This window comes from Lontra canadensis, unplaced genomic scaffold (assembly GCF_010015895.1).
Source record: "Lontra canadensis isolate GAN:19392208 unplaced genomic scaffold, GSC_riverotter_1.0 scaffold19, whole genome shotgun sequence".
Classification (NCBI taxonomy): Eukaryota; Metazoa; Chordata; class Mammalia; order Carnivora; family Mustelidae; genus Lontra; species Lontra canadensis.
The window spans coordinates 21,743,185-21,764,603 of record NW_022631013.1 but is presented as its reverse complement, the minus strand read 5'-3'; the positions used below and the strand labels follow the sequence as shown (position 1 = coordinate 21,764,603).

The 21,419-nt window shown below is 41.9% G+C and overlaps 2 protein-coding genes across 11 annotated transcripts in view; one reads left to right on the top strand and one right to left on the bottom strand.

Annotated features, from left to right (window-relative positions):
• Positions 1–18,554, bottom strand: part of ZNF462 (zinc finger protein 462) — a 144,282-nt gene extending 125,728 nt beyond the window's left edge. For 4 of the 10 annotated variants that reach the window (XR_004383043.1, XM_032860775.1, XM_032860781.1 and 1 more), the window contains exon 1: positions 9,267–9,524. The gene's annotated coding sequence lies outside the window, so the exon portion shown is untranslated. Of the gene's footprint in view, positions 1–8,569; positions 8,933–9,266; positions 9,527–12,390; positions 12,444–18,514 lie in introns of those variants that run through there. The other 6 variants (XR_004383044.1, XM_032860783.1, XM_032860780.1 and 3 more) reach the window with 5 other exon arrangements.
• Positions 12,041–12,651, top strand: LOC116869481. The gene is given in 3 exon segments (XM_032860785.1): positions 12,041–12,217; positions 12,220–12,403; positions 12,405–12,651. Coding segments are annotated over 3 exon segments (555 nt in total). The 5' UTR covers positions 12,041–12,093.
• Positions 18,555–21,419: the final 2,865 nt, after the last annotated feature.

Sequence of the window (21,419 nt, the reverse complement as noted above, 5' to 3'; positions counted from 1 at the left end):
ATTTTTTTTTTTTTTTTTTTTTTTGATGAGCCAGTATCAGAAGGGATCATATTTAGTTGACAGCAGAAGGGGGAGAAGTCCTGGCAGCTGAACTCTGACATTCAGCTCAAAATGGTCTCTTCCATGCGGCAACCCTCCCCAGGTATCAATACTCAGGACCAATTACCCGAAGACCATACAAGAAACCACTAAAGAGGAAAAGTTTCTGGGTGATAAGTACTTGGTACTGAAATCCTTACGTACTTTCTAGCTGGCATCCATTTCTGGCCATCTTCGGGCTACAGCCGGAAGGTCCCCTAGACCAGGCCCCATCTGGGTTGAGTGACTGATATGCAATTACTGACTAATTGGTCACAACACAGAGGGATGACATGACTAGGGATTAGAATGGCTAACCATTTTGGGCCACAAAAGCCTTATTTTGGCTTTTTAGATGCCAGGATCGGATTGACAGACCAGCCTGTGACTCCTGCCTCCAGTGACTGGCTTAATCCCAAAGCGGACTCCAGGTAGCCGCCACGGTCCACTCCTTTCCCCTAGGAGAGAAGCATGTCTTTGTTCTTCCTTCATTCCTTCTAACACCCACAGCCTAGGTAGAGAAGCTCTACGGAGAAGTGGAGAGAGGACTATCAAGCTGCCTGCCCATTAATAATGCAGCGATTTTCTGCTGTGCTCTATTCTTTACTTCATTCATTGTCCAGACCTAGGCCTACTTAACCAGTTTCTTCAAGTGTCCCTCTGTCCTCTATCAGAAAAGCCAGTTTGTAACTGGCCTGAAGTCACATAAATGGTCTTCCAAGCTCAGGTCTTTTTTTTTTTTTTTTTTTTTTTTTCCCTTAAAGGTAGCACTGACCAAAGACTGTGGATCTGAGCACTGGTCTTCATTTCTCACGTGCAATAGGTTCCAAATTACCAGGGCTTTTCCCACTTACTTTATTGTTTTCTTAAAAGTACCGCCTTTCTTCTTCCTGTTGGCTCTTCCAAGTGGATAGACCTCTTCTACTTGGGACTCGCCCATCACTCCCCTACCTCTCTTCACTTTTCCTTCTCCCATCCCAGCCGGCTCTCCTTCCCAGCAAATTTCCACCATATAATTATGGCAATGCTTTAGCCAACTTTTCTGTTAGCTTAACAGCCCCTATTTCCTACTTGTGCTGATGCTACTGTTTGCTTTTCTGCAGGGCTAATCCGTGTATCCTTTCAAGGCCTAACTTCCCCTACCATGATAGCAGCTGGAGTTCTAATTCACAGGTGCCTTCCAAAGCTTTTCATTAGCAATAGAAACGAAATGGTTTAGAAACCCATTTCTTAATCTGCAGGTGAGTACTGGCACCTTCGTGCAGCAAACATCTTTCAAGTATCCCACATTGTGCCACCACACAATTATTTTCTGAGTAATAAGGACAATGTTATAGGCACATTTGTAGTGTCAAAAGGGAGACTGTTCCTTCAGAGGAAATCAGCCCCCCCCCCCCCCGTTTCTGGCATATCCCAGCTCAAGAGACAAGCAAGTACTCAACTGACATGAGCAAAACTGAATATGGCAACTTTACCTTCTTAAATCTGAACAGGGAAGAGGGAAACTCCAAAATTTGAAGGCCTTAGCTCCTGTTCTGGTTCAACTGGCCAGATGAGGGCTTAGGGAGTGAGACTAGCCTTCCCCAGCTGGGCTCTGTGGCAGATAAGCCTCTCCACAAATCCTGGGCTTAATTACTTCTGACACAGTTGTCCCGCCTGAGCCTCCAGCTCCTTTTGTGCTCCAACCAATCTGAATCCAAAGGTGTAAGTCTTTGCTTACTCATCTTGGACAAATGCTTAATTTCCTATGAAGTGATCCTTAAAACATTTGAATCAGGATCTACTGGTCCCTACTAGAACTTTCCCCATCTTTCCTCGTGTGGTCTTTGTTCAAAGTCTACTCAAAAGCCTGGCAAATCCTTCTCTGAATCAAGCCTTCTTCATTTTCAAGGATTTATTTTTTGAACAAATAAGTACCTACTAACCTTCCCTTCGCCCCCAAGAGCAGGCTGTGTTCTCTGAATGAAGTTGGGGCTAAGGTGTGGACAGGCACAGCAGAAGTATTTTATTAATATCCAGAAGCAACATGCAGGCAACTGAACAAGCAAACACATGAAAGCAAGGAAATCAATATCAAAATACCCATGACCTGGCACAAAAAGAAACCTTCCCTCCAAGAATAACTCGTGAAAAAAATGTCTCCAGCTAGGAATTAGGCAAGAAAGCTTTGAAGATACCACGTAATCTGCTCAACCAGGATTAAAAGAACAACGCATTTGTAGGTGACCATACTCACACCCTCTCTACCCTGCCTCGCGTCTTTCCGAGACCTGAAAACAACCAACCTGGAGTCGAAGCCACACATCCAAAGGCTAAAAAGCTTATGTATTATGCTTCAACCGATAAGGGCAGGAGCCCTTAGAAAGTAGACAAATTTGATGATATTTCTAAACAGAAAATGGAAGTCCAAAGCACTTCAATTGACTTTCTATTTATCAGTGTGTGCAGTTCTCCAGAGACAAAGTTCAAGGGGACAAAAGATTCAAAAGAGCTTCCTAGTAAACTGCAAATACAATCTGAATTCATAAAAATCCATTTTCCCTCACTTAGAAACTTCTCTTCCCAGGTCTTCTAAATCCAGGTTCAATTTGGGATTATTCAATTTGGGATTATCTTCTCTCCAATGCCCCCACCCCCCAACCCCAACTTTTTTTTTTTTCTTCCTTCAGTACTGGCATGCAAACCATGCTGTTTTAACTTCTTTCCTGTTCTCCCAGTTCTTCTGGAACATTTTATTTTCGACAGTCAACTCATTTGGAGGAGTGCCACACTGAGGTTCAACTGTTTATAGCGTTAACTGTGTTTCTGCCAGAAGTCCACATCCAGCACTACCTTCTCCAGACTGCCTCCTGGATTAAGAATTTATGCTTTAGTTTGGAAGAAGCTTAGAAAACGTGGAAACTTCCAAACATCACTCTTCTTTTTATACAAAATGACTTTTGCTCGTCCAAGAGGAATCAGAAATGGAATCCACTGCACCCTTCCCAAAGTACTATCCTGTCTCTCTAGCTCTCTCTGGTTAAATGTTTCCCGTGTTGTTAAAAATTCACTTCAAGGATGACTTCATGACTTCATTGGGGAAAGGTAAATAGCTAGCCATTGGTCTGCAAGAGAGAATGGGGCTCCAAGAAGATATATGGAGGGCACATTTTTGGATGAGTCTGGAATACTGGAAAATCACCAGCAATTGTTTTAGACTGGATTTATCTCCCTTGGCCATTCATCAGTATTACAAAATGGCATCTCTGAGAGAAGCCAATTTAAATCCATACCATGTTGCAAAACAGATCCTCTGAGTCCAATTGTGGGCACTTTGGTAAGTTGCAAGAGACCCAGACAAACCTCCAAAGAAGGGCATCTGAAAAGGACTCCCAAGCCCTGGATGACAAACTGTACAAGAGAGTAGGCCAATCGAAAGAAAAGCCCAGTCTCAAACCCACTAGCTACAACTTGACTAGAAAGTCCCATGAACAAAATTGGCCTCTAGAGGGTATCACTTCTGTGAATGAAACCATGCTCAGCCCCAACATGGTAAATTCAACTAACAAAAACCAATACTCCTGCCCCACTGGTGTTTGATTACAGAGTTTCTCAGAGAGGCTTGGACTCTGGAGAGGAGAGCTGGTGTTTCACAAACCGCTACAATCAGAGGCACTGGGGTGGTGGAAAGGGCACTGGGTTGGGAGTCAGCCGACCTGAGTGCTAGGCCTGGCTTTGTTACAACTGAACCTTCTGACCTTGGGCAAGTCACTGCCTGTCTCCTTGCCAGTTTCCTCTTCAATAAAACGCCAGGGGAAGGGGAGATCTGAAGCAGATGATCTCTCCAAGGCACAAAACGACTAGCTTCCCAATTACAAGTTCTTCGGAGTCACCATTTACGGTGTACATATTAGTCAACTTTTTAGTGATTTTTATATTCATTTCTACTTAAGGAAGTAACATCTTTGTCCCTCACCCCAAAACTTCAGCTTAATCTGGGTGCTCCCTGGAGTTCTTCAATATTACAATAAATGCCTCTTTTCTTTTCCTTTCTTATTTTTTATAAGCAACCTTCCCCAAACTAAGGCTTGTGCTATTAAAAGAGCTCAGAACTTCCCATTTCCTTGCTAGGGCTAAAATTAAACTGTCCATTCCTTAGGGCCCAACATAACATCTGCCAGATGTCTTGGCATATCACACAAGAGGAATTTTCTTCTAGCATTATCTACTCTCCTATTTTCTCATAATCAATTAATAGGTCACCAACACCCAGCTAATGTTTCTCTCAAAGCCACCAACTTCATAACTATGTGAACCTCAGAAGATACTTGTCCAGCCCCTGTCTCCCCCAACACACAGAGGCTGACTTTTTTTTCCCCAGTTTGCTGGATTGTAATGATAGACCCTGGAAATATTTTCCTACACTTCTTTTGAATGTCCTTCATTTCCACATACCAATCAGCCAATCATATATTCATGTCCTATCCTTTGCAATCTGAGTTCATTATTTATGTTATTTCTTAATTTGTGAGTGTGGCATTGTGCAACAGCACCCCTGTTCTCCAGTTTTCAACTTGAAACATTCAATACAGCTTTGTCAATGCTCTGTCCCATGAGGCCGTGAGCACTAAGTCTGATAAAGGCATACAGCACAAAGAAGATGAGTAAGGTTACCTTAACCAAGAACTTGCAACACAAGTTCTCAAGACACAAGAACTCAAGACAGACTAGACCCTATTAAAGTACATGATACAGAAAGCGGAACTCTTCCCGAGGCAATTTTACCATTCTTTTCTTTCAGGAAAACTGACCACAAATACTCTAAAGTCCATTAGTGGAGTTGGATTTCTTTTCTCCTACTATCTTCCAAAAGACTCATTAGAAAGAACACACACACAGACACACACATGTGTGTGTATACATGTGTGTACATATAGATCTTTTTCTTTCTATCTAAAAGTATCTAAAAGTTGTTTCCAATTCCAAGGAGTATGGAAAAAAAAAAAACAAGTCCTCAGGGAATGTGGTCAATAAATTAGATGGACATAAATCTCATATGAGAAATATGGGATACAAAGATCCAACAAGAATCTTTTCTACGGCAACGTGCCTCATAGCTCACATATATTTCTCTAGAATGATTTCTCTTTGTGATATATTAGAGCTAAGGAAAAAATTTGCATAACGAGCCTCATCAACCTGATGTCTTGAAAACAAAACAAAACAAAATCTCTGAGCCTTGACATCAAATGAAAATGTTCAATTTGACACTCTGTGTTTCGCTCATAGCACACTATCCAAAATACGTGTCCCATTTCTAATGTGTACGTTTGGAAAAATGCAAGAATCCCCATCTTTAACATTAAGTGCTTCCCATGTGGATGAAGGGCATCAGAGATGAACATCTCTTAGGTAACCAGGTAGAACATATTCTCAAACTCCAAAATGCCGCTTAGGTAACTAATTTTTTCCCTCTAGGAAAGCTAAACTCTAAGACTGTCTATAAAGACACCAAAACATTTGGTCACAAAGTAAAAGATGTGGTGAGTCAAACACTGGACCAGCAACCAGTTTGTCAGATTTTTTTTTTCCCACTGAAATAAGTAATTAACCGGTTGTCCTGGTATCAACAACAACAACAACAAAGATATAATGGAAGTTTGTTTCAAGATCAACCTATAATGTATCTGTGTTTACATACATAAATATGGCTAATTAGATGCAAAATTATCTGGTAATTACTTTCCCAAATAACTCTTTTTATTCCATTGCATCTGAACTTCCGAGTTTGAACAAGTAACATCCATACATGCATTAGCAAATCTTATTTAAGTATTAACACTGACAACATTCCACTTTCTGAGCAAAAGTAATGGTATCAAAAGGTAACATTCAAAACTGAATAATAAAAGGTATGATTCCAAGAAGTAAGATTTTTCAAGTGCTCTTGGAGAAGCCCAGCTTTTTAATAAAGAAGCAGAGATCTAAAGAGAAGTATTTTTAAATGAGCACACACATCAGCTGAAAATCTTGAAAACCATACATCTTCGTCTGCAAAAACAGGGTTTTACTTCATTGACCATGGACAATTATCAGCTAAAGAACCATGTATTTCTCCTTGCCTTTCACACTCCTCAGAAGAACAATAACCCTCAATTAATGACACAACAGTTTGGTTTGAAAAATGTGATGTTGTCATATACAGCCTTGTGCATTTACTGAATGACACTGCGACCAGCTACTCAACAGAATATAATTACATCTGGAATCTAAAACCACTTCAATATGCACAATAATATTGTAGACATAGGAACCTTACACACACACACACACACACACACGCACACATCTAACACATAATGAGAAAGCAGAGCAAGAAAAAAGCTGGTATAAGTCGCTCACCAATGTGTCCCTTATTTCTGTTGAAGCTGGTACCTTTCTATGTCTCTCCTTAGTTGAAAACAAGGTCCAGTCAGCCTCCTTACAATATATTAATTGGTTCTGAATCTCCTCCAAGTTTTCATTCCACTGTGGAGGCTTCCTCACCTATCTTACCAGTAGTCCTCCTAAAATACTTCCAACATCTTCCCTCACCCTCAAGATGGCTACCTTACCTAATGGTAAAGCAACATCTTCATGGTTGGCTTTTATAAATTCCTCAAGCATTTCAGGATTTTGTTCTTTACTTGGATCAATTACATACATTCTCTAGAACTAATCTGAAGAACTCCAATCAATGTGTGTGGACTGGGGTAGTGCTGGGTCCTTCCTTCAAATAATCCTCACAAAATGTCTTCCTCAGGACTACTAAATTCTTCCCAATTAAAAAGGTGAAGATACCTGGACATAAGGTTTTCTCCACAGACATAATCTTTTAAAAATTTGTTTCCATAGTGACATTGTTAAGAAGACATCTGATATTTCTGAAGACTTACAGTACTTGAGAACACAGAGAAAAAGAGCAGAATGAAAGGGAAGGGGGAAAACAAAGGAACTAAAAGAAGGCCTTAAACACAAATGGAACAACCTGAAGAGAAATGTGGACTCTGGAGAAACTGGGGTCAGTCAGTCTTAGGGTTCCTCTGAGATCTTGCAGGATTTGTTGTTGTTGTTCTTGTCCTTTTTTGCAGAAATCAGCCCAAACCAGACAATAAAGTCTTGCCATGCATCAAATCATGACGAAAACCAAGCCCCAGAACTCCAAAATCTCAGCTTTAGGGCCACCACCATCTTCACAATGAGGAAATAACAATTCCTGGTGACTTTTTAGGAGACCTGGAGGAGCTTAAAAGTTGGGTGAAGACCTCTGTGGAAAACGTTTAAGGTTTTGCCTTGCCTTTCCTGAAGGAGGTCAAAACCCTTCAGGTCCACTCAAAAGAAGAAAAAAAATTTCAAAAGTTTACTTTAAAATGGAAACAAATGCCTCAATAACTTGTGAAAACACTCCTTTGGTGGGAGAAAAACCTGAGCAGCCCTTACAACTCCCTCATTTCCTTGCATAATGAATAGATGGTGAGGAACCACCACAAGATTTCACCCTGGAAAAGAAGAAGGAGTAGGCAGGCAAACCTCCTCCAGCCATCACCAACAGAGCTTCAAAATGGAGACATCCATAATTTTATAAACACTTCTCATCTCAGCTTTGTCTCCTGGAAACCCGCTCTCCTCCATTTTCTGGTGGAGTTACAACATCACACGGCTTACCTGACTCAGTTCCCAGCTCCCAACCAAACTAGTCACTTCCTCCAAAAACCTGCAAGCCACCTCCAGAAACAAAACCAAAGCAAACCAAACAACCAACACAGACACTCAGACACAACCCCCGGGAGCTCTGGGAGAAAAGCCCCAACTGGTTGGTCTTTTCCCATCCCAGACGCGTGCTGAAAAATAAAACTTTTTTTTTTCCCCTTTGGGTAGAGGAGAAATATAAAAGGAACTCCAGGCAGCCTCCCTCCCTCTCTGTAGGTTAGAAGCTACAATGAAAAGAAAATGAGGGTTCCTTCAGGAATGGTGAAAAGCCTGGAGAATGAACGTGAGAAGGAGCTTTGTGTTTTGGAGTCTGGACTGGAACCAAAGCAGACAGCTTGCAAATGGAGGACAGGGAGATAAAGAAAGGGAAAGAGAGGGGCTGCTCCAATGGGGGGCGGCTGCGGCTTCCCCTCGTGCCTGGAAGGAGGGCAGACCCCTGGGAACTGCACCAGGAGTGAGACGACCCCCAGGCCCCTGCCTTCTTTTCTCCCTTCCTCAGAGAGCCAAGCGTGTGTAATGGCTTCTCCTCTCCAGAAACCGTTGTCCTCCTCCACCAGACGCTTCTGAACCCCCAGCCTGGAGACAGCTCCTCAGCAGCTCCTGAACCTGCGCCCCCCCACGCGGCCCGTGCCCCCCGCTCCTCGCCTCTCTCCTCACCAGCAGCACCAGCAGCACCAGCAGCGGCAGCAGCCACCCCCCCGACACATCCCGACCCCGCATCCCAACTTCGGGGAGAGAGAGAGAGAGAGAGAGAGCCAAATACCTGAGGAAGAGGGGGGTGCCAATCCGCACGGCTTTGCCATCGGGCTGGGGACAGGCAGACAGAGAGGGGGAAAGGAAGGAGAGGGACAGAGAAAGAAAGAGGTCAACCCGCTCGGGTCGGGGCGGCTCGGAGCGCTCCCTTCTCTGCCCCTCGCTCGCTCCCTCTGGCTCTCGGCTCAGGTCCCCTCGCCTCCCGCCCTCCGCCCCCCTCTCTGTCCCTACTCCTATCCCCACACTCGGAGCATCCGTCCTAGGGCTCCAGCTCTCTCCTCACTCATCTTTCATTTTCTCTTCTCTCCACAGAACTACACGAAATTAATTAAGCCACAGCGCTCCGCTCCCCCCAGAAGGAGCAGCCAGCAGGAAAAGCACAGCCACCTCCACTGCCACCACCACCACCACCACCTTCTCCTCCTCCTCTTCCTCCCTCGCTTCTCCTCCTCCTCTTCCTCCTCCCCCTCCTGCTCTCCCTCCTCCCCCTCCTCCTCCTCCACCTCCTCCTCCTCCTCCTCCTCCTCTTCTCTCTCGCTTCTTCTCCTCTCCCAACAGCCAGTCCATGCGGGGGACTTCCTCTCCTCCCCGCTCCACCAACCCTCCTTGGCCGAATGAATGAGCGCGTTTGTGCCTCCACCGCCCGGCGCTCTCCTCCCCGGAGCACTCGGACCACCCCGAGGTGGTTGTTAATTGCAGTAACTTACAGAAGAAGCGTCCCGGCGCCTGGAGGTGTTTCGGGTTCTCCAGCCCCACCGCCTCCTTATCCTCTTTCTCTTTCTCCTCTTCCTGCTCGGGTTATTGTTGTGGAAGTTGTTTGGGAGTCTCATGTGCTTCTGCCGGGTCTCAGCAATGGAGGATCGCCATCTTCCCTGCCTTCCTCGGCTCCTCAGACTCGCTGCAGCTGCAGATGACCTGAGATATCCGTCTCTCTCTCTCCCTCTCCCTCTCCCTCCCTCCCTCTCCCTCTCACTCTCTCTCTCTCCCCTCTCTCTCCTCTTCTCTCTCCTCTCCTCCCTCTCCCTCGCGCGCTCTCTCTCTCCCTCCCTCTGTGTCTCTCTCTGAATAATGAGCAACCAGAGGGAGAGAGAAAGCAAGACAGAAAGAGAGAAGGAAGACAATCTTCTCCTGCCACACAAAACGCCGGAGCACCAGGGGGTGCGCGAAGCCTTTCTAATAACAACAACAACGTGCAGGAGACAGGAAGAAAAAAGAAAGAAAGAAAGAAATGAGAAAAGGGCTGGGGGGAAAAAAAAGGAAGAATTATCCAAGAGCTGGAGAAGAACAGAAGAAGCTGGAGGAGATGCTGAGGCTGCGGCTGCTGTCCCCCCTCCCCCCCGCTGAACCCCAGAAGGAGGCAAGGTGGTTGCAAAGTTAAGACTGGGACATTGTCTTTGTCACTCAGAGCAACACAGAGCCAGGCCAGTGAGATGCAAGAGGAGGAGGTGGCGGCGGCGGCGGAGGAGGTGGTGGTGGTGGAGGAGGAGGAGGAAGAGGAGGAGAAGGAGGCAAAGGAGGAGGAGAAGGGGAAGAGGGAGATGAGATGAATAAAGACCTGCGGAGAAGGCGGTGCGAGGAGCGCGGCGGCCGGGCTGAGGCGTGCGCTCTCGCGTCCCGGAGGCGCCCGGCCGCCCTGGCCGGCAGAGGAAGCCCCCAGTGAGGACCCTGCCCGGCCGCTCATAGCTCTCCCAACATCAGCCCAGCCCCAGGCGCCGAGCCCCGGCCCCAGAGAGTCCCTCACACGCATCCATCTAGAGGCCAATCTTTGCAAAGAACATACATGGGGAACTAGAGGTTGCAAGTCTAAACCCAGATCAACCACGTGGGGCTTTTTAATCCCTTTCCAGCTTGCGGTGTGAGTATCTCCAGTGAAAAGCTCAAATTGTCCATTACTGGCACGTATTTTGAAGTCTTCTCCCCCGAAATAAAGGCTCATTGTGCATTTTATTTCTCTACTGATATGGAGAGGGGGGATGGGGGAGGGAAGGAACCCATCATTCTGAGCTTCGGAACCACCACTTTATTTTCCTAACTTGTGAAATGTTTTGACGGCGCACCAAAAGGAAAAAAAAAATCTACTTAAATAACTTTACACCCTCCAGCCCCGCGTTGTTTGCACTTTCTGGCTGATCATCTAAAGGCTCGGAAAGTAACAATCAGCGCTTCTAATGATAAGGTGTCATGGTGTTGAAGACATGAGAACCAAGATGAGGCTTTCACACCTTGAATTTTATTTAGTGTTATTTTCCCCCAAATCGTTCTGAACTCTCTCTTTTGCAAAGGAATGGGTTCCCCCTCACCCCTCACCAGGTCGAACGTCTCCTAAGGCTTTAATTTGATTTGGGAGGGGTGCCTACACTATTTAAAAAAAAAAAAAATCAATACAGCAAGTCAGGAGCAATTGAAGTTCAAGGGCACGGGCTGGTTGTACCATTTCTATTTCTCGCATCCTCGAGTTGGACATCACCAGCATCGGGAGAGAGAAACACACAGCGCGCGGGGCAGAGACCTTAATTAAAGTTTCTTTTGTCCGCGTCTGAATTGGGGGATGTTGGATTCCTTTGCATTGGGGAGCGCGCATCCGGTGGAGAAGGCGCGGTGTTGAAGATCCTGGGCCAGATTGTCCTCTTTAATACTCACTCCTCCTCCGCCCCCCCCCCCCCCCCCCCGCCGCCACACACACCCCAAACAACAGTCCGGGAAGATATACCCATAAACCCATACAATAAAGGGGAGGAGGAGACGCGCGCGGAGTTGGTTCCCATCGGATAGCGGGCTTTCATAAACAGATCCGACTCCTCATTTTCCAAGATTTTTTCCCAATCGTTTATTTCGGGGCAGAATCTCTCACCCAGAGGCACGATTTCATCCCCTCGCAGTCAACACTTCCTGCCCTTTTCTCCTCCCACTCACACTGAAAAGCTTGGGAGCCCTAAAAGGGTGTTGATGGCGGGGGTGATAAATAAATAAATAAATGACACTCTACGCGTGCGGTGGAAAAGAAAGGAGGGGGAGGACGAGGAGAGGGAAGAGAAAAAGTAGGGAGAGGAGAACAAGGAGGAGAAAGCACAGAGGCGAAAGGGAGACGCGAGTCAAAGAAAGAGAAGAGAAAGAAGAAAGGAGAGAGGAGGACGGTAAGGCTGCTCAGAACTGAAATGCCCCTGGCTTTGTGCAGAACTGGCAGGACTCTCCCTTCCAGGTGCCCGGAGGGACCCGGGGAAGTCCTTCTGCCCCGAGCTCCTCCCCCGGGACCCCAGGGGTGTCTGAGCGGCGGCTGCCGCTCCCCCACAAATTCCTCGTGGCAACGAGAGGAAGCGCGCCAGGTCTCCGCCGTCCCTTCAGTGCCCCAGCTGATAATTTACCTCTTTGTCTTTAATAAAAAGCTGACTTTCTCTGTCAAGCCCTGCACCGGGAAAATAACAATCGTATTTCAGGTTGAAAGCCCCTATTACCGCTGGGTTTTGGAGGCTGTGATAAAAATCTTCCTCGACGTGAAGGTACCTTTCTGGGTTGGCTTGGGTCGGAAGTCCTAAGATGGGGGCCGCCCTTCCCCGGGGGCAGGGTCGCACGGAACCAGGCGGTGGGGAGGGAAGAGGAAGCGCCGAGGTCAGAGGAAACCCAAGGCTCCTGGGGCACCAAAGGGCTGCCCGCAGTCGGGGAATGAGCCCTGGGGAGGAGCCTTTTGCGAGAATGCGAGCGCGCCCCAACACGCCTCAGACCTCATAAACCCAGTTGGCAAGGACCCGGGAAGCGGCGGGCCGACCGACTGCGGTGAACTCGAGAAATTAACCTGCGCTACAATTAAACGGGCTGCCGCCCTTTCAGACTCACCTCCAGCGACCGAGACAGAGAGCTCCCGAACCGGCCGCGGGGGGACCTGGCTCCTCCCTCCCGTCCCAGGAGAAGAGGACAAAAAGGGGAGATGGACTTGGAGATGGCCCCGCCCTTCAAACGCTCCAATCCTTGGAAACTAAACCTCCTCTCCAAGCCTCCACGTCTAGAAGGGACAAAGGCAGCGAGGAGCTCCAGAGACCGATGGGTGGCTTTCGGGCTTCTCATGTGGGTGCACTGGGGGAAAGGTACAATGGCTAAGTTTCCATTCCAAATACAGGACAGTCTTTAGAAGACCATCTTCTGGTTTAGCAGCGAATTGACTTCCCCGAGCCGTGAAGCGAACTATTGCAGAACTCCCGCAAAACCCTGCTTTTTTGAATGTGGGAAGGCTACATTTTCAATTAATGATGCCATACACAATTTCGTCGACTTCTTTGAGGTCACAACTGCCTTAACTCTCCAACTAAAACAACAGAAGATACTCAACATGGTTGGGGATTAGGCTTTTTGTTTGCTTGTTTTTATTGGGGGCCGTTTTCATTCAAATGATAGTAAAGCAAGTGGATAGATAAAAGCTGGGTCAGTCAAGGAAAGCGCTGTGGCTGAAGGTTTTAGTGAAAACCTCGATAAAGTTGGCACTTAAGTAACTGTAATTATGCTTTGCCATTAGCGGACAATTAAGATAACAGGAGAAAGTTCGCACCTCCTGCTAGGTCATTCCTTAAGAAAATTCACAAGGATAACACAAGCCTACCTGGTAGGGTATCTTCTCCATCAGGAAGGTTAATTTCTAAATTTTTTGCATTAAAAAATGGAAAAGCTTAGTTTTTGTACACAACCAACAATGTAAGGGAAGTCTTATGGGGACATGTTGACTGCGTGAAATTTACCTTTTGTTGCTGTATCCCATGCCATTATGTCCTGGAGTCATATGGGATTTCAAGACCTTATTAATGTTCATGAGGAAATATGAACGTGTTGGAAGTCTGGACTTTCTTCTCCCTTATCATGAGTGACCGGCATGCAGGCTCCTCATAAAGGGAAATTATGGCTCATCAAAAGAGTGACTTTATGAGCATTAACAGAATAATAAATCTTGCAGTTTTAGTTCAAGAATCAGTGGAGTCCTACAATCAGAGTGACCCATGCAAATATGATCTACTTAGGTGCCCACCTCTAGAAGGATAGGGGTAGCCTATAAATCATTTTGGCTTTTAAAGGTTTATGAAAGGAAGGCACCCAGATCTCTCAAAGAAGTGTTTTCTGGGAGGAAAAGGGCCTCTGTCACCTGCAGGAAGGAATTATGGAAAGAAGAGCTGGTCCAGAGGCTACATTAAAAAGACAGAATTTCAACTGAAACAAGAGCTATTCACTCCTGTTCTTGTTCTGTCATTGTTACAATATTTACATTATATCATATAAAAAAGAAAAGTCCTCCTTACAAAAACTATACCAAAAAAAAAAAAAAAGCCAACCCAAAATTCCAGTTTATAACCCCACTTTCTAAATTTCCAGCTGGAAAACTGTTCATGCTGATGATTTTAACAAAACAAAGAGCAAATGAATTGAATATGGCTTTTTCAGAAGTCTCAATTATTCCATCTTTAAACATTTGACCATATTGTGACAGACCTCTTGAACTTGGTGCTATTTTCCCACCTATGCAAAACTTCTTTTCAGTACAGTTCAATGTAGTCTTTTACTATTTGAGTTTCTGATTTTCAAAGGGTTATTCTAAATCCTCAAGATCTTTTATTGTCGTTGGAAATTACTCAGTCTTTAAAAAGGTTTTTTTTTTTTAATTTCAAATTCAGTAACTATGGATCCACCAAATATCCACAAAGTTAAGTCACTAACACTTTCCTTCTGAGCCCTAACAGAAAAATCAATATATTCTCATAAACCCATATCCAAATATGTATAACTAGTTGACTAGTGTCCATGCCTAGGGAGGAGTGATGAAAAGAAGACAAAGGTGGATAATTTGTGATTCTGAACAGCTCTCAAAGGAAGGGCAATTGCAATGACTTATATTAAATTTACTTCATATGAATCTTTGTATATATATACCTTTGGATACCAGAGAGGATAGTTCAATAGCAATGTTCTAAAATTAAAAAAAAAAAAAAAAGTCTTTCTCCCTTAGTACAAGTTAAATTTACAGTTCTATCAAACTGGTTACCACATATGGAACATTCATATGTAATATCATTCAATCGTTGAATATCTATTTAGTAGCCACAATGTGCCGCACTTAGAGCTGAATATTAGGGATGCAAAGAGGAATAGGAGACAATAGGTTAGAGTCTCAATGCATGATCTACTTGTTGACCCACTAGCTTTAAAATCACATTACTTGGTTATAGAACTTTACTTTGTTTTGTTTTTTTTTTTACTTTCTCAAAAGCAATACAGGAATTTAGCCAATTTGGGTACTATAATTAACTTGAACATTTCTGCTCCTATTATGAAGTTATTGAGAAGTGGTATTTTGTTAAAGTAAAATTTTGGGGTTTCATTTTAAAGTCAATATCCTACTTAACTCATATTTATACATGAATTTCTTAATAGAGGAGATCTTTTTAGGAAAGAGCAACCTGAGCTCAACTATGATTAGATTAACCAAAATTCAGAAGAAAAAGACTCAGCTGAGAGATTGCCCATTTGTTGAAGCATCCCTCTCTAGCAGAAAGACCAGTATTTCCAGATTCCTGCTACTTGCTCTGGAAATTAAAGCTCAGAGATGGGACGTGACTTGGTCAGGACCACAGAGCTGGTCAGAGGCAGTCAACTCTAGAAGTTACGCCTCTATGGCATTTTTCTGAAGTTACTGTTCTCAGATCACTTCAAGATTGTTTTGTTTACATGTTATTTACTTAACATATATTATTTTAAAATCAACTTTAAAAATAAATTAGCTTTATCAAAAGCAATAATACTCATTATATCACAGGTCTGATGGGCTATTTTATATATACATTTTCAATACATATCAAAGTAAATATATCATTAAAATTAATTGAATTAAAGCACAGTCTGATAGTGTACGTGCCAAACTGTAAGTTTGGTAAGGGGTTAGAGAAGTGGAAAAGAAAATGTTTGAGCTATTTTTGTGTGTACAAACATGAATCATTTTTACACTTTAAAAAGTAAATAACAGTAATAATAATAATAATAATGTGGTCTAGCAGTGACTACTATACCCCCAAATTAAGCCCTCCCATTATATATTCCTAGGAGGAATTAAAACCTGGCACAAGTCCTTTTAGCACAATTAACAATATATATTTAAAGTTTTAAGATTGTCACACCTTTTGTCCCCCATTCCTCCCCTAAGAATCTATCCTAAGGGACCAATCGGAAATGGAGAAAAAACTTATACAAAAAAATGGCACAGGTAAAGTAAGTAATTGAAAATAACTTGTGATTAAGAAAGAGAAGAGAAACGGTAAATAAATAAGAATATATCCCCACTATGATGTAGTAGGCAGCTTATAAAATTGTTAGTAAGATTTTGTAATTAAATGGAAAAATGGCCTCCTGCTAGGTAAAAGACCTAGATACAAAATTATGATCACTGATTATTTTTTATAACACATACACACACACACACACAAATCACCTTGAAAGGAAATATACCAATGTGTCAATAGTAAGTTGACCTCTCATAAAAATTTAGAAAATGTGGAACTTATATATAAACTATATGTTATATAATTATATATAAACCATATGTTATATAATTATATATAAACCATATGTACCTATGTGTCTATACATACACACACACACACACACACACATATATACTGATATGGAGTTGACTGCTTTGAACTGAATTGTCGATTACCTGTTTAAGTATTTTAAAACCTTGTTAAAAAAGATTTTATTTATTTATTTGACAGATATCACAAGTAGGCAGAGTCAGGCGGCGGCGGGGGTTGGGGGGGAGGGTCCCTGCTGAGCAGAGAGCCCAATGCGGGGCTCAATCCCAGGACCCTGAGATCATGACCTAAGCGGAAGGCAGAGGCTTAACCCACTGAACTACCCAGGTGCCCCTTAAAAACATTTTAAAGTTAAGTGATAGAATCTTCTTTTTTGTGTCTTGTTATTATAAATGAGTTTCAAAGAGCTAATTAATATTGTTAATAAATTAGTGGTACAGTAGCTGTTTTCAGGAAAATAATCTAATTTGCTTTTCACAGGGACAATAAGAAGATCTGAGTGGGCATTTTGAGTATATTTTATATACAAGAGGAAATTTAAGACCAAAAAGATTGAATGATTTAACCTAAGGTCTTCCAAAGCTAATGGTGTAAAGAAAACTAAAATCCAGGTCTCATAACTTCTTACTCTTGCATTTTGAAATCTAGAATTCCACTATACTCTCAAAATATTATCAAATATTATCAAAATAAAGTTACTAATGGCTAGTATGAAATTCAACTTCATCAGTTATGAACATGAAAGCTATGGCACTCAACTCTACAAGTTGGCAGAAATATATACTGCATTGAGTGTGTATTTACATTTGCCAGTTGTTAAGATAATTCCCAGTTGTGGAGGATATGGAAAAACAGACCCTTTAGTTCTCTGTTGGTGGGACTATGACAAGTTTCAATCTTTCTGGATATATGTAAAGTCTTTAACCCAGAAACTTAACTTTTAGAAACTGACCTAAGTATTCATGACTATTATCAAAAATTTATGTACAAGGAAGTTCACTGTGGCATTAATAACCAACAAGTGACTGGTTAAAAAAAAAAATATGTTCTTCTATGTAAAAAAAAAATATATATATATGGCTATCAAATTCTGTAATAAATATTAAATGACATTGAAATATTTACATGATTTTTTTGATAAGAGAAAACCAGGTTTCAAAACAGTATATACAGCATTATTCCACATGTGTATGTGAGTATGTGTGTTTACGTGTGTATTCAGCATTGAAAAAGGATTAGGAAAGTATAATGAAAGTGTTAATAGTTTTTTCCAGGTGATGTAATTTTTCTAAGTGATGTAATTATGGGTATATATTTTCTCACTGTGGCTTCTCAGATTTTTTTTTTTTTTAAAGAGAGCGGGGAGGGAGGGGCAAAGAGAAAAGGGAGAATCTTTTTTTTTTTTTAATTCCGTTGGCCAACATATAGTACATCATTAGTTTTAGATGTAGAGTTCAGTTATTCATCAGTTATCTATAACATCCAGGGTTCATCACATCAGTGCCCTCCTAATGCCCATCACCCTGCTATCCCCACCACCACCCCCCCACGTCCCCTCCAGCAACCCTCCGTTTGTTTCCTACAGTTAAGGGTCTTTCATGGTTTGTCTCCCTGGGAGAGGGAGAATTTTAAGCAGGCTCCACACTCAGCACAGAACCCGACGTGGGGCTCATTCCCATGACCCTGAGATCATGACCTGAGGTAAAATCAAGGGTCAGAACCTTAACTGGCTGAGTCACCCAAGAGCCCTAACTTCTCAGATTTTTAAACATTTCTACAATGAATGTATCCTTTTTGGAGTTAGAAAGAAAAAAATTGTAGAACTTGCAAGTAAATTTTGCCAGCACAGAATTTCTCTTATGTCATAATCACTGACTGAAAAAAATGTTTGTCTAATGTGTAAGAGAAATTTAATTGTAAGTTTTCATTAATCGTTATTTTAAAACATACACATCTTGAAGTCCTTGCATATATTCATTTGATTCCCTAAACAGCCTTTACTCAAAAGTTCAATGTTCAGATTTTGGATACTAACTGCCAGCATCAAACTGACTTGACTTTTCATCCACTAACCACTAACCCTGGACTGACCCCTTGTAGATTTCATGTTAATTGTCCTTTCTCCATAATGTAGAATCTGTATATACTCTCTCCTATCTACTAGGTTGAGGTTTGATTTCCCTGCAAGCTGCTAAGATCAATGTTTCATAAAAGTGGAGTATTGGTTGCATGTTTTTTTAAGTATCTAAAATGCAGAACAAGTTTACTCTTTAGTATCCTCCTAATGTTTATCCTGAAAATTTGCTCATTGCAAGGAGCATGTTTTAAGTAAGTATTTATTGATTTAATGTTCAGAAGAAAGACAAAACCAAATCCAGCAATGTACATCTACACACTAGTTTCCAGCTCCTGCTCTTACTAATGATGACCTTGGACTCCATGCATCAGTTTTTATATCTGTAAAAGAAGAACAATTAAATATTTATAAGATTGCTATGAAGCTTTTTTTTTTAAATGCAGATAAAGAACATGGGGGTTTTCAAGTGTAAGCTAATATGATCCAAGTCCATAAAGCTTCACTGTGAGATGGCATAGATGAAGGGAAAGCTCCAAAGTCAAAAGACAGGTCTTTAGTCCAGAAATTCAAAACCAAAATAGGTACCCCTGTCAAAAATTAATCCATTACTATTTAAACAAAATTTAAAAATCAACAATTATTAATGAAAAACCCAAGCAAATTAATTTTATCTAAATTCTCCTATTACTATTTACTTTCTGCTTGCTGGTTCCATTTGTTTTTTGCTAGAACTCAGCTACCAGACTGAATTATTGCCAGAGGTTTTTTAAAAATGGAACAGAAAGTCTTAAAATCAAGAGTATTTTGTTTATTGATATATCAAATGAAGAAACAGTTGTATATGTTCAGAAAAATTCATACAGTGAATTCATACCTTCCTTCATAAGGTTTCCCAGAAATGAGATTTTATACTTTACATAACCAACAATTAACAGCTTCGTCAACCAATAAATAATTTTTACACTTTCTCTAAATTATTGTGATAACTTTCAGTCCATTTTATCTTTTTTGTAAACTCAGAGGATTAGCAGAGCAGTTAATTAAGTTGTCCATATATCAACATGTTTTCTTCCTTGAGAATGTTTAGGGTTTTTCTCCACTTTTTCCTTCTCATCATTCAATCTAAAAGAGTTTTTATAGGCTTAGACTCAGGGGAAAAAAAAAAAAAAAGACCAGGAGGCATAAGGCTTTTCACATGGAAGCTTGTAATTCTGCTTTCATTTAATTTAAAGATATAAATGGAGAATCAGTGCTGTTCAGCATATCAGGGATCATAGAAAAGTTGATTCTTCTGGTCCTTTTGCATTGCCTCTCTGCCTCTACATCATGCAACACTCACAAAGGACTTATTTCTGTTATTGAAAAAGGAGATTGGCCAGTGCTCTCTCATCTGACTTATGACAGAGGACTGAATTTGAAATCAGTAGAGAATTTTCCTTTTTTTTTTTTAGAGATGGAGAGAGAGAGGGGTTGAGGTAGGGGGAGGGAGGGAATCCCAAGAGAGATCTCACAAACCTGAGATCATGACCTGAGCTGAAACTGTCGGACACTTACTGAATGAGCCACCCCAGTTGAGGCTTTTTAAGTGTCATAAACGTGGAATTGTAGTATCAGTTTGGTAACTGAGTTAATGCTGTGGATACTAAAACTGGAAGATAAAGCATATGACATGGAAAAAGGAAAGCAATAGTGACTGTTATTACAGTTTCATTTAACTATAAACCTGAATGTAGCCAGGCTCTACTAGGTGCTCCTGTCCCATTCACTGAGGAGATTGCAAAATCCAAGACCTATCCAGCTGTCATCTCCTCAATTTAGAAACCTAAGCCCTCATCAGGCAAAGGGATATGGTGTTTGTAAGAGAAGATGCACAGATTTTGTCTGGAGGCTGGGAAAAGCCCTAACACATCAGATCAGTGATGGGAATCTCTGACATCTGTAAGTGACCCTCATAAAGCATTTATCACATACATTTTTTTTAAAGATTTTATTTATTTGACAGAGAGAGGGAGAGAGAGAGAGATCATAAGTAGGCAGAGAGAGAGGAGGAAGCAGGCTCCCTGCAGGGAACCCGATACGGGGCTTGATCCCAGGACCCTGAGATCATGACCTGAGCTGAAGGCAGAGGCTTAACCCACTGAGCCACCTAGGTGCTCCTATCACATACATTTTTAAAAATCTATTCTTCACAATTTATGACATGAGGATTATTTCTTCTGTTTTCTATTTGGAGAAATCAAGGCTCAAAGTTCAGTGACTTGCTCAAGATCATTCAATGAGCCCTGGGACTTGAACTTAGGACTTCTGATTTCAGATAGCACCTTCTTTCCTAATTGTCAAGTGTTAAACTACCAATATAACATAGTAATATATTTTTTTGCATCATGTCTATAAATATACCTTGATATATTTATATTTCCTGATTATAAAAGTAATAGGTATTGTAGCAAAGTTAGCAAATACAGAAAAGTTAAACAAAAGAAAAAATAAGATAATACCTAGTCTAAAAATACAGAGAGAACTGCTGTTAACTCTTTCCTCTGTATTTTTTCCCCTTTTTGATTCGATAGCTGATATCCTTTGCTTGTTTTTTATTCATAGGATTGTATGTTTGTGGTTATTTATTTATTTATTTTAAAGATTTCATTTATTTATTTGACAGAGAGATCATAAGTAGGCAGAGAGGCTGGCAGAGAGAGACAGGGAAGCGGGCTCCACACTGAGCAGAAAGCCTGATGCAGGTCTTAATCCCAGGACCCTGAGATCATGACCTGAGCCAGGACCCTGAGATCATGACCTGAGCCAAAGGCAGAGGCCCAACCCACTGAGCCATCCAGGTGCCCCTGTATGTCTGTGTTTTTACAATAATTTGTGATGTCACTTTATAGAATAAGGATATTAACCTCTTATAATATAGAAAAAAATATTTTTCTTAGTTTTTATTTTTAACTTTGAAAATACTGCTTTTTTAACATACTGAGGTTAAAATATTTGTATTCAAATTTATCACTCATTTTCTTTTGGCCTTCCGCTATTGGTATAAAATTAAGAAAGACTTCAAAATCCCTAATGGGACAACTACTTATGTACATGGGTGTTTTTCCCCTACGAATATCAAGAGTTTTACTTTCACATTTAATTGTACAACCTCTGTATAATTTATTTTAATATGTGGTTTGAGGTAGGGATCAGACAATTCCCAAATCATTAACCGATTGTCATTG